The sequence below is a fragment of the Austrofundulus limnaeus genome, unplaced genomic scaffold, assembly GCF_001266775.1.
Source record: "Austrofundulus limnaeus strain Quisiro unplaced genomic scaffold, Austrofundulus_limnaeus-1.0 Scaffold0, whole genome shotgun sequence".
Classification (NCBI taxonomy): domain Eukaryota; kingdom Metazoa; phylum Chordata; class Actinopteri; order Cyprinodontiformes; family Rivulidae; genus Austrofundulus; species Austrofundulus limnaeus.
Genome location: NW_013952402.1, coordinates 1,919,465 through 1,931,074, shown reverse-complemented (window position 1 = coordinate 1,931,074; position 11,610 = coordinate 1,919,465). Strand labels below are relative to the sequence as shown.

The following is an 11,610-nucleotide window of genomic DNA, read 5'->3' as shown; positions in this document are numbered from 1 at the left end:
GAAGAAGTCTCTTGGAGGAGAGACGAAACGCTTCATTAGAGAAGAACCCGTCCAGAAGACCTATACAATTTTTTTACTTTTTAATAACTCTTATATCTAATAAACAGAAATAAAATTGTACACCTGTTCATAGACACACATACATAAAAATGCAGGCACACACACTCACACACAAATGTAAAACTAAAAAGATCTAATAAGTCATTTATAACATGGGCATTCCACTGAGACATACACATCTTTTTTTTCCCTCATTTGTAGTTTCTTCTTCTTTTAGAAATATTTTTCTATTCAAGATGTTTATTTCATTTTATATTTTGCTTTTTCACTCATTTTCAGTCGGTCCTTTGCACCTGCAGCTGTACAAACCCCTAACATTTTAATTAAGGCATTCTATTCTATTCTATTCTGTTCTATTCTATTCTGTCGGCATTAAATTATTTTAAAGCTAGGATCTTTGTTGTGTTTTCCCTTGTCCACAAACACTACACTGACTGAACAATATCCTGTCATGGTCTGTGCAGCAAATAATGAAGAAAATTGCATAATTTCAGAAATTCCAGAAAACTACTAATTTGACTGCCGGAAGCCAACCAAAAACAGATTGAGTGTGGTTTAAAACTTTTACCCACTGTTTAAAACATTTCAAGCTTATCAGTCAAGTGATGACCAAACTATAACTGATTCATTATGACTGTACTCCGAGGATAAAAACACGCACGGACCCCTTGCTTCGGTCATTACATGGGAAATTGGCCCGTCCGAGTTGCCGTAGTTATGAAAGGCTGAGACGCTCCTCCTCAATGAACGTTGGAAAGATGGCGACGGCATACGCACAAGCGAAAGTCTACGGTGCCGGCGGAAGGAAAGTGCTTTAAAGAGGCAGAAATCCACCTGTGTTGCAAAGGTTTAGCAGTGCAAAGTGTGTCAGACATTAAGTAYACATGCTAGAGTCCATGCACGGCTAGGAACAAAGAGCCACTGTTTTGCTATGGAGCCTCCGGATCGGAACAAACCCATCAGGTATGCGGATTTGTTCAACAGACGGCTGTACCACCGAGASCTCGCTTTGCTAAATAGGGAGCCACATTCGGCGCTACGGGAGCGCTCGCGTACTCGTATAGAAATTGACTTCCTGTCAAATAGTGGTACGCTTGCAGTTAATGCATTTGCAACCGTGGAGTTGTAAACTTTTTTTTTTACAGCTGTTTTAATCACATTTGACCGATCATATTAGATTCCTAATGGATTATTATTTTTTGCCTTAACTGTGAAAGATGAAATGCTCGTCAGGCGATAAGGTAATAAGTGTYTGAAGCATGCCAAGCTAACATCCTCTCGGAGATCTCGCTTTTTCTCAGTTTATTGTTCCAGCACGAACGGACGGTGCTGAAGGTTTGAGTATTTGGGCAAAGTAGGTGGTGTACGCCGACTCGGAGGCGTTGTTCTTTTGTTATTTGAGATGTGCAAATTCATCACAACAGCGAAGCGGACCGCAAAACTTCGCTGGCTGTAAGCTAGCGTGTTGCTCCACTCTTCTGTTATTGTTAATCCTTTAGCTCGACTTTTCGTTTCTGTTCGTGAACTCTGCGCTTTGTGCATATGTTTTTTTWAAATAGTATCATAATTACTATCTGTACTGCTGTGAAAAGTTTCACATTTTTGCAGTATTCGTCTAAATAACTTTGCAATGCGCCTTAACGTTTCTGCATGCCGACATTTAAGACGTCACCGTTTTGTCACTAGTTCACGTAAATCGAAATGTCGCTTTTTTTCCTCAGACCCTCAGGAATTTGCTGTCTGCCCCTCTCCTCCCTCTTTCACAAACAGTTTGTTTGTGTTGCAAAGCGAGCAACTTTGAGGGCATTTATCTGGTTGGATCAGGTCTTTGTCAGTTCCCATAATCTTGGTTTTTGAGGACATCTCCGGCCSTTTTGTCCCGTATTTCACTAATTATTAGTTGCAAGTCAGCTGTTGTTACCGCTTGTGTCCACTCAGACGAACTAAACACACAAACAGCTCACATATTGTGCAATGCTGGCCTTGTTGTTGTTGCTGTCCCTTTTTAATTGCACTAGGAATAATGAATCCACGCTATGGCTAAGAGTACATCAGGTACTTGCTGTTTGTATGCACACGTTTTTAAAWTGTGCACCGTTTTTCAGTCTTATGCAACGTTTTGTTGCTTATTAGTCGTATTGAATCTATGAAAGAAGCTTTTCTGATTTGTGACAATACATGTTCGTGGCTGCAAAAATTTGCAGGGAATCCTGTGTTGCGTTTCCAGAGTGCAGAGCTCTGCAGATCAACAACATCACTGCACAGCTATGTTGAGAAAGAGGAGTGCGCTCACTCGGCCATTGAAGGCTATCTCTATCTTTGCAAGTACAGAGGTCCTTTGTCAATAATGTCTCATTCTCAGTCCGTCTGAAGACATTGTGGCTCACAGGCATTCCAGAGATTGCAGGATGTGGTGCAGTGTGTGCTGTGGATTTGCTGCCTGGAGTCCTGGAGGCTGTCTTTTGGGTAGAACTCATTAATGCTTTACATTTGCCAGCAGCACAGGCTGCAGAATACAGATGGACTGTCCTCTAGCATTTCCGAACTGCGTCCCAGCTCTGCCCACACCTGCTTCAGAGACGGAAACTCGTTTTTCACATTCTGTCTTCTCTCATCTGTTATTTGCTTTGAGACAATAGCATCTTTGTGATGGCTGCTCTGTGGCAGCTGATGTTTCCAAGATTGTGAAGGATTGTAAAAAAATGATCAAGTTGCAAATCGGAGGTAGCTAAGTGCCGGAGGATTGCGTGGCTGTGTGCTAGATTTGATGTTTGTGGCATGCGTGGCTGCAAAAGAAAGTGCAAGTTGAATCTGTTGCTTTGTGATGCCAGGGTTTCAAAAGTGGAGCAGGCAGATGCATACTGTAAGTGGTGTGCAATAAATAAACTGAAAATCACTCTTTTTACTGTATGACTCATGCCACAAGAGGCCTCAGTAGTAAACACAGCAATGACTTGTAATCAGACATTTACTGTAAAACTATATACTGCAGGGGAGGTGGGGGGGAGTCCTCTGTTGCACACACGCATATTTGCTTTGCACAGTTGTAAGTTGGAAAGGCTGGGAGGTCCGATCCTGGCAGTGTCGCACTGTTCTGGGGAATGGGTGTGGTCAAGTACGTTGTGTTCATTGTTTCTGAATTCTGGAAAACTTATGATTAAAACCATATGATAAAACGATCTCGTCATCAGTTCTGCTTCTTCCTCGTCGTTTGACAACAGGTCAGAGTTTTAGCTCCGAGGCCACACTGCTATAGGGAGGGAGATTACATCTGCACATTATTTATTATTTGCATGACAACTGTGAACTATGGGCTGCAAGTAGATTAGCTGACACATGCTTATTTATTTATTTTTTTACAGTGGCGGGGTTAATCAAAGTATGCATTTAGCCTGCAGAGCTTCGGTTATGCCAGCATGACCTAATTAGAGCAAAGTGTGCTCTTACAAAACCTCAGCCACCTTCTCCTCCTTTTCCTCTCTTTTAAAAAAAAATCCCCTTTAGTTTGGACATTGTGAGCAAGTGTGCTCACTTACCAGCTGTGTGGCATTCAGCTGTGGGCCTCACGGGCCACGTGTCAGAACTATTCAATAGAGTGCCCCTTGCTTGTATAATAGAGTGGATGGTTGATGTCAAAGGTCAGGCCCCCCCTCCCCTTACCCCCCATGACTCTGGCAGCCCTTCGCATCTTTGCTTGTCTCTATTCAGAAAAGACTTTAGATTTTGCGCTGTTTATTATTCACTTAGTGTCTCTGCCTGGGGGCTGTAGCATTCCACTGGCCTTTATTGGAGTCCCAATGAGCCATCCGATGAGCCATCGCGAGCAGCCAGACACCATCTGCAGTGATAATTCACTAGTGGCAGTCAGCAGGGGCAGATTGAGGACCCCGGTGCGGCTGTGGTTAACTGCAAGACTTTTGCGGGCCAATAACTTTCTCTGTGCAGTCTGTGCGTAGGTTTAGGGAGAATAAATAAAGAAAAAAAAGAAGAAGAAAAATCCAAAGAATTTTCACAGCCTTTACTGCAACTGCACAATGTGTGCTCGAAATGTCCCATGGCAACCTCACAAACAACCGGCAGCGATGGCGTCACTGGCCCCTGCTTTCATTCCTGGGAGATTCAGTCATGCTGCTGTTCTGCGTACACGAGTGCTTTTTTTAAAACTTTGTTTCATTCCCTGTCGTATGCATGGGCTATTTTTGTCTTTAGGCACCCTGGAGCTACGCATCGTCTCTTGCAGTGTTTACAAATGTTCACGCAACCTAATCAACATCGTGAGAGAGATGCAACAAACATGGAGGAAAACAAATTGTTGAAATCTGTAGTTGCGTTAATACAGGGATGCGATTCTGTTGAAACCGTTGTTCTTAATGTTTGCTTTGCAATATAAAGGTGGTTTTTGTGGCGCCTAATTCAATTCAAATTCAATTCAAAAATACTTTATTGATCCCAGAGGGAAATTAGGTAATGCTTTAATATAAACAGAAAACGGCTCATTAGGTTTTGAAATTTTTTATTTTACTTGTGCAAAACCACTTTTTCTTTATTTCTAACAACAAAATGAACGTATTAACGTCAAATATCTAATATGAGCAGTATTAATAAAATCTCTTTTTTTGCCGTATTAAATTGCTGATGCACCTWGATTTGCACGAGCAGAATAAGCAGCAGGTGTGTGTCTGCCTCACAGGTCCAGCTGCTCAGTCATTATGCATTTCTTTGGAGTGAGACGGATTCTGCCATAGGCCAGATGGGCAATAGAATCTGGATCTTCACTACTTGGCTCCCTGAAAGGCTTCGACAACTGATTTTCAGATCCCCCCCACCCCACCACGCCTTAACACACTTTCTCCCCAGGGAAAAGAATCCAGCTTCGCCCCTTTCCATTCTGTCCACACAGACGTTAACAGACATGTGTTGGGAATGCCATTCAGTGAGATAACTGATTTTGATCCTTAAAAAAAAACACTTATTTTAATTCTGCTCCACATATTTTTATTCTTTATTTTATTGGGGGTCGGTGGGTTGAGAGAGGCCTTTCTTTCTAGTCCTGTATGTTAATAAGTACCAAAGGAAAAGGCCTTGCAAAGCAAAGCCCCCAAACAAGTGTTTCCTTTTTACAACTACCATCTGAAGTTAGGGTTGGGCATAATCGTATCGTGTGCAATTAATCGTCAGAAAAACATTAATCGATTAATTTTTGGCAGTTGACGATTAATACGATTAATGCCACCAGGCAGACTAACCGRTTGGTGCTCCTCTATGATTCAAATATGACCAACATTAAAAAAAGTTGTGTAGTTTATTTATCTGTCAACACAATTTAAAGTTTGATGTATAGCCTGACGTCTGTAATTTTGACACAATTTGGAAAACATTTTTACAAAGAGCCAATTTTCTCCCTATAAGTTGGTCATGTGACTAGGACATAAGGGTGTCCAGGGACTCTGGGGGATTAATCGTCAAATTAATCGTTATCGGCTAAATACCACAATTAATCATGATTATTTTTTTTTTGCCAATATTGCCCAACCCTATCTGAAGTTTCATTACTTGCGGCTCATAGTCATGTTGAAATGTTGTTAAGCAACCATGATGTCTGCACTTTTGCTGTTGTTTTTCAAAGTTCACCTTGATGTAATGAAATAACAGGTTGTTTTGCATTCTTGCCTACTTTACAGTTAGTTTAACATTTCAGTGCTCTGGATTGACTCAGTGTTGTTCAAAATCTTGGCATCTGCGGTGTAGTAGTCATAGTTAATGGGCGTAGCTATGCATCCCTATCTGCTTGAGCGACCATGTTTACCATAGGTTATTATCCTTCATCCAGTTGGCTTTAGGCATGCACTAAACATTGCTGTTATACGTTTAGAAAGACGCCGGACTCTAACAAACAGACTACCGATTCTTACGGTTCTTACAGATAAGTGTAGTTAGTAACTAGTTTGTCTTGCATTAGAAGTGACTTCCTGTGCACTCTGATATAAGTGCAAATAACTTACAAACCCTTACATCCTTTTTTGAGTTTTAATCTTTAGCATGATTAAAATGGTAAAAAATGTTTTAACATTTCTTCAAGTTTACAGTGGTTTTTTTTATAATTAAATGTCCACCATATCACTTGTTTGTTGTCTCATTTTTCCTTTATGACTTTGATTTTTTTTTTTTACAGGCAGAGCAGGGGAGATGCGTCCCAAAAGAACTCTGAGATAGATGACGCCTGGGACTCTCCCAACGAGGAAGGGGAATTAATTTATGGCACAACACCTCCCTATTCCGCGCGTCAAATAAAACGCATGCATAGCAAGAATCAGAAACCCAGCCAGTCAAGAAGTGCAGGCCGGTCTCCAAACAAAGGTAAGTTAACCAGTTGGTTAAAGAGTTATTGAAAAAAAAATCACACCTGCATGATTCTCACTTTGAGTTTGTAATCCAGCAGATGTTAGCCCCTCTGGTCAGAGAGACAATCCCAAGCAAGCAGAGACCACTGAGGAGCAAAGCTACAAGCAGGGAAAGAAACAAAGGGCTGCTCTTCGCTCTATTGAAAGAGACCAGAAGAAGACCTTTGAAGGCTCTTTTATATTAGTCGAACATGGGAAGTCGAGCCATTTTGGTCCCAACAATATGGATCCCAGGAAGCATTACTTAAGCTTGGGCTGCAGCAGTGTCAAGATACCCGTGAGCATGCCCCACATAGCTCGGACCCATCGGCAAACCTCTAGGACAGACTGTCCTGCTGACCGCCTCAAGTTCTTTGAAACTCTACGTCTGCTACTTAAGCTAACGTCTATGTCCTCTAAGAGGAAGGAGAAGGAGCAGCGAGGCTTGGAGAACATGGCCTTCATGGGTCACAACAATGAGGTGATTTGGTTGGAGCTGCAGGCTTGGCATGCGCGGCGTTCCACCCACGATCAAGACCTATACCTTTTTACTGCTCGTCAAGTCATCCCCGACATCATCAACAAAGTGCTGCACTTTAAGGTCAATTATGACAGCCTGGGAGGAGCTCAGAACTGTCAGATTGTCTCAAATCTTGTCCCTGGAGAAGAGGAAGTCCCCGTAGCAAAGACCAACCACTGTGGATTAGATCCCTGGGGCTTTAATGCCTCGTCCTCTTCAGTAATGAATGCCGCAGAGCCTCTAGGTTCTGGAACTGACTGCAAGGAGCATCTTCAACGCCAACGGCTAGCCTTTGAGCAGGTCAAACAGGTTATGGAAATGTTGGAATCAGTTGAAGCTTTGTACCCCTCATTGCAGGCCCTACAGAGGGACTACGATAAGTATGCAGCTCGGGACTTTCAGGGCAGGGTGCAGGCGCTCTGTCTGTGGCTTAATATCACCCAGGACCTCAACCAGAAGCTGCGCGTTATGGCCACCGTGTTGGGCCTACACGACCTCTCCCGCATCGGGTGGCCTGTCTTCGAGATCCCCTCACCCCGCTGCTCCCGTGGAAATGAAGACGACAACGAGGAAGACGGGGAAAACGACTCGACGGCTACTTTCACACCTGAAAGCGATCGAGAGGACAGAGATGTTGAGGAGGAGCAGCAGATGGAAGTTGAACACATAACAGAGGGGGATTTGTCTCCCACCCTGACTCCTAAATTTGCCCGACTGCTGTCAGAGGAGGAGTTTCTCCCAACTGCTACTGCTAGAAATTCAGAGGTGACTGCAATAGGAGAGGTTTTCTGCCCCACAGCCATTTACAGACCATTTGTGGATAAAGCTTTGAAACAGATGGGACTGCGTAAATTGATACTTAGACTGCACAAACTGATGGACCGCTCTCTGCAGAGGGCCAGAGCAGCGCTGCATCGACACACTCCTGCTCTGGAGGTAAGGCTGTTATTTCTTAAACACTCCTCTGACAGCAATTTATCACAAATCGTTTCTCATTGAACAGATCTATTTAAAATGTAACACTGCTACAGCTTCTGTCAGCCATGCCTTTTTTATTTTATTTTTGCACTTATGTATTATTGATTTCCCTAGCTGATCTTAAGTATCAAATTGGGATCTTAATCAAGGTATTTTTATTGGCCAGTGCCAAAAGGCGAAGGCAAATGAAAATGATTTTGCTTGTGAGTGTATGTTTTCATATGTCTGTTAACAAAATGGGCTGCCACAAACGATTAATTTTATAGTCGACTAATCACCCATTATTTTTTTCGATTACTCGACTAATCGGATCATGCGTTAATGAATATAAAACATACAGCTTATCACGCCAGAATGCAGCTGCTATTATTTAACCATCGTTAGATTTTAGCTATATGCTAACTAAAAATAATTGCTGTGGAAGTTCTGCCTTGCAGATATTGCATTGCACAGGTTTCTCTTTCATTTTCTTAAAATGATCCCACACTTTTCAGCTCCATTGCCAAGTAGCCATGATACCAGAGCCTGTCTGTATAATGTCTTGTGACGTCCATGGCCTACCCCAGTTACCACTACTGCACATGTGTGTCAAAGACAGAAAGGCAGATGTGGCAGTGGAAGGTGTCAAAACAGTTTGGAGAGAAAAAGTAAAAAATGACTAATCGACTATTAAATTAGTCATCGACTTTTAATAGTCGATTAGTCGTCGACTAATCATGGCAGCCCTAATCTCATGAATTTGGAATGGAATTTGGAAGAATTTGAATGAAACCTTCTGAAGAATTTAGTGAATGTGCATCGACAAACTTCCTACTTAGGGGGATTATTTTATTATTTTTCTTTTTAAATGTCACATTTTTACTGCTACATTATTTTATTAAGACTTTAAACACACTTTTATGTCCAGTGTGCTAATGCATACCCACAGTTTCAGGAAAATGTTTGGCTACGTTCACACTGCCGACAAATGCGACCCAAATTCGATTTAAATTTTTCCCCATGCTACCCATATCTGATTTTTTTTTAATGACAATCTGAACACGACAAATCCATTTTTTTTTTTTTCAAAACCGACCCAGGCCTTTTCAGTATGGTACTGAATTGGATACATATTTGATGTTTTTCAATGCGATTGCAGTCTGAGCGGTCATGTCGCATTCTATTTGACTTTTTCGATGAAGGATCGATAAAGACACTAACCTTGAATTACGCTGTTTAAAACTGTAGCTCCATGTGTTAACAGCTCCAAAACAGAAGTCCAGTTGCTTCGTCTTTTTACTTTTGATTTTCCATGTCCTGGATAGCATGATAGTAATGTCCAGCCTCGTGTTGATCCTAAAGTTACTTGGTCGATACTTTATTTCCCACTCGTTGCTTTGTCCCAGAAATAAAATGCTGCACAGGAGCATCCCGGTCAGATATAAACACCAAACTGAATAAGCATGTCAAATAATTAATCCGCTCCGATTGAACAACAACTTCAGATTTGACATGCTAAACGTAGCATCCATGCTAACTCTGTAAACAAACAGCTGGCTGAATGAGACGTCTCATCTTTTTCTGCATCAGTGCCGTGTAGAGTTGACACTGGAGTCTGATGCAAGTCGCATTTAAATATGAATGTTGATGCCAAAAAATCTGGTTTATTTTTTGAGAGAAAAAAAAAATCTGAATTGAGCATTAAGACGGCAGTGTGAACTTAGCCTTTGTAATCAAAAAGTCACTTCAGGCTCTCTGATAATGTCGTAGCTTTTTTTTTTTTTACCATTTGAAGCTATCTTACTGGGTAAACAATCACACAGATCAATAATAGAAACTTTGTATTTTGCAGTCTATTACAGAACTCATTTTGTACATTTTTTGCTTGTTGTGAACAACCACAGCAGAGTTTGGATCAGATTTCTGCTGGATTATTTTGTGGAAAAAGTAAAACGATGACACGAACTACATTTCTTGAAAAGCTGATTAAACTTTCAGGGTCAGTATGGTGATACAGCCTGCAGCGTGTTGCTAAACTAGATCCTCAGCGTATTTACAGTCAGGCAAACACCACACCGTTTTCTGCAGTGTTAAGTAAAAGGATAAAAAAAATGACTGGTAACACAACAGCTATTGCAGTAGATTCTCATCTCATTTGATTGTTTGAGCCAGTGGTGGCCTTCAAGAGACACAGGTTGTCTGTCTAGACATCTGTAATGATCTGAGGAGCCACAACAGTTTTAAATGCTACTTGTCAATTAGTTCTATAGTTTGAATCTGTTATGAAGTAAAAATGAAATTTTAGAAACGCCTAAACATGCAAGTTTACTTTACCTTTTCCTCCTGCAGTTTGCAGACTCCCCAGACCCCATGATGTACAGTGATTACCTGCCAGAGCTGTCGAACCACGTATCTTTCAGTGGTCAAACTGATCCAAAGCTAGGTGCTGACCAGGTGTCCTGGGAGGATTTGCTGAACATGGACCTCCCATCCTTCCAGCCGGCATTCCTCAAGCTGTGCAGAGTCCTCCTCAACGTCATTCACGAATGCCTTAAACTCCGGCTTGAGCAGAGGCCAGCTGGAGACCCATCTTTGCTCAGCATCAAGCAGTTGGTGCGTGAGTGTAAAGAGGTTCTTAAAGGGGGCCTTCTGATGAAGCAGTATTATCAGTTCATGCTGCGTGGAGTGGTGACTGATGCTCAAGGCCTTCAAACAAATGCTAATATTGACGAGTTTGAAGAAGACCTTCACAAAATGCTAGTGGTAAGATTTACTCTGAGATCATTGACAGGTTGACCTTAAGCGTTTAATCACAAAAGCTGCATTCTTAAAGCTGCATATAAATGATAGTGTGGGGATATTATGTTGTTTTTGTAGGTTTACTTTGAGTATATGCGCAGTTGGATCAAGATGTTGCAGGAGTTGCCCCAGGCCTCTCACAGCTTAAAGAACCTGTTAGAAGAGGAATGGCACTTTACTAAAGTCATCACTCCTTACATCCGTGGAGGGGAGGCCCAGTCTGGGGAACTTTTCTGGTGAGTGAACCTGCAGAAGCTAACCTAATTTCAACCTAACAGGCAGTGGCTTTTATAGTTGGGATGCACCAATGCCTGGATCATTATTTAATATTGGAATGAGAACGAGGACTGTGTCTTTGCAGTAACATTGCTGGAATGCTGCTGGAGTCCACTGGGGAGTTCCTCGATGCTGGTCTGCAGAAAAGTGTGAATAAATTCTGGGAAAGCGCAGATGACAACACAGACTCTGATGAGATCAGGTACGAAAGAAGTAGAGAAACTTGACACATAATTACTAGCGATGCATGCTATATCAACATTAAGACCAGAATCGACCAATATTGGTCATTTTTTAGAATATTGGTATTGGTCTGATGGGTAAAACTGGGCCGATATCAATGTCTGTTATTAATTTTCCACTTTTTAGCTTTGTGTTTCTGTTTTGGGAGGGGGAATGTTTGGTCAGGGGGTATTTGTTTGTATTTATTAGTCTGGTCATTTTTTTTATAGTATCGAAAAAAGACAAGTGTATTTGTGTGTATATGTATATACTGAATCCAATATTACACAAACACACAAATTATTTAAATATCAATTATCTGCCATAACACCAATAATAGTATCGGATATCGATATTGGCTGAAATTTTCATATCTGTGCATCCCAGTAACTACAC

At 41.6% G+C, this 11,610-nt stretch overlaps 1 protein-coding gene across 3 annotated transcripts in view; it reads left to right on the top strand.

The window, feature by feature from the left end:
* Positions 1-755: 755 nt before the first annotated feature.
* map3k4 (mitogen-activated protein kinase kinase kinase 4) overlaps positions 756-11,610 on the top strand; it is a 24,331-nt gene continuing 13,476 nt past the window's right edge. For 2 of the 3 annotated variants that reach the window (XM_014009435.1, XM_014009281.1), the window contains exons 1-6: positions 756-1,023; positions 6,233-6,417; positions 6,497-7,896; positions 10,267-10,680; positions 10,795-10,952; positions 11,078-11,194. In XM_014009435.1, the coding sequence (XP_013864889.1) occupies positions 992-1,023; positions 6,233-6,417; positions 6,497-7,896; positions 10,267-10,680; positions 10,795-10,952; positions 11,078-11,194 (2,306 nt within the window). In that variant the 5' untranslated portion in view covers positions 756-991. The remainder of the gene's footprint in view (positions 1,024-6,232; positions 6,418-6,496; positions 7,897-10,266; positions 10,681-10,794; positions 10,953-11,077; positions 11,195-11,610) is intronic. The other variant, XM_014009353.1, reaches the window with a different exon arrangement.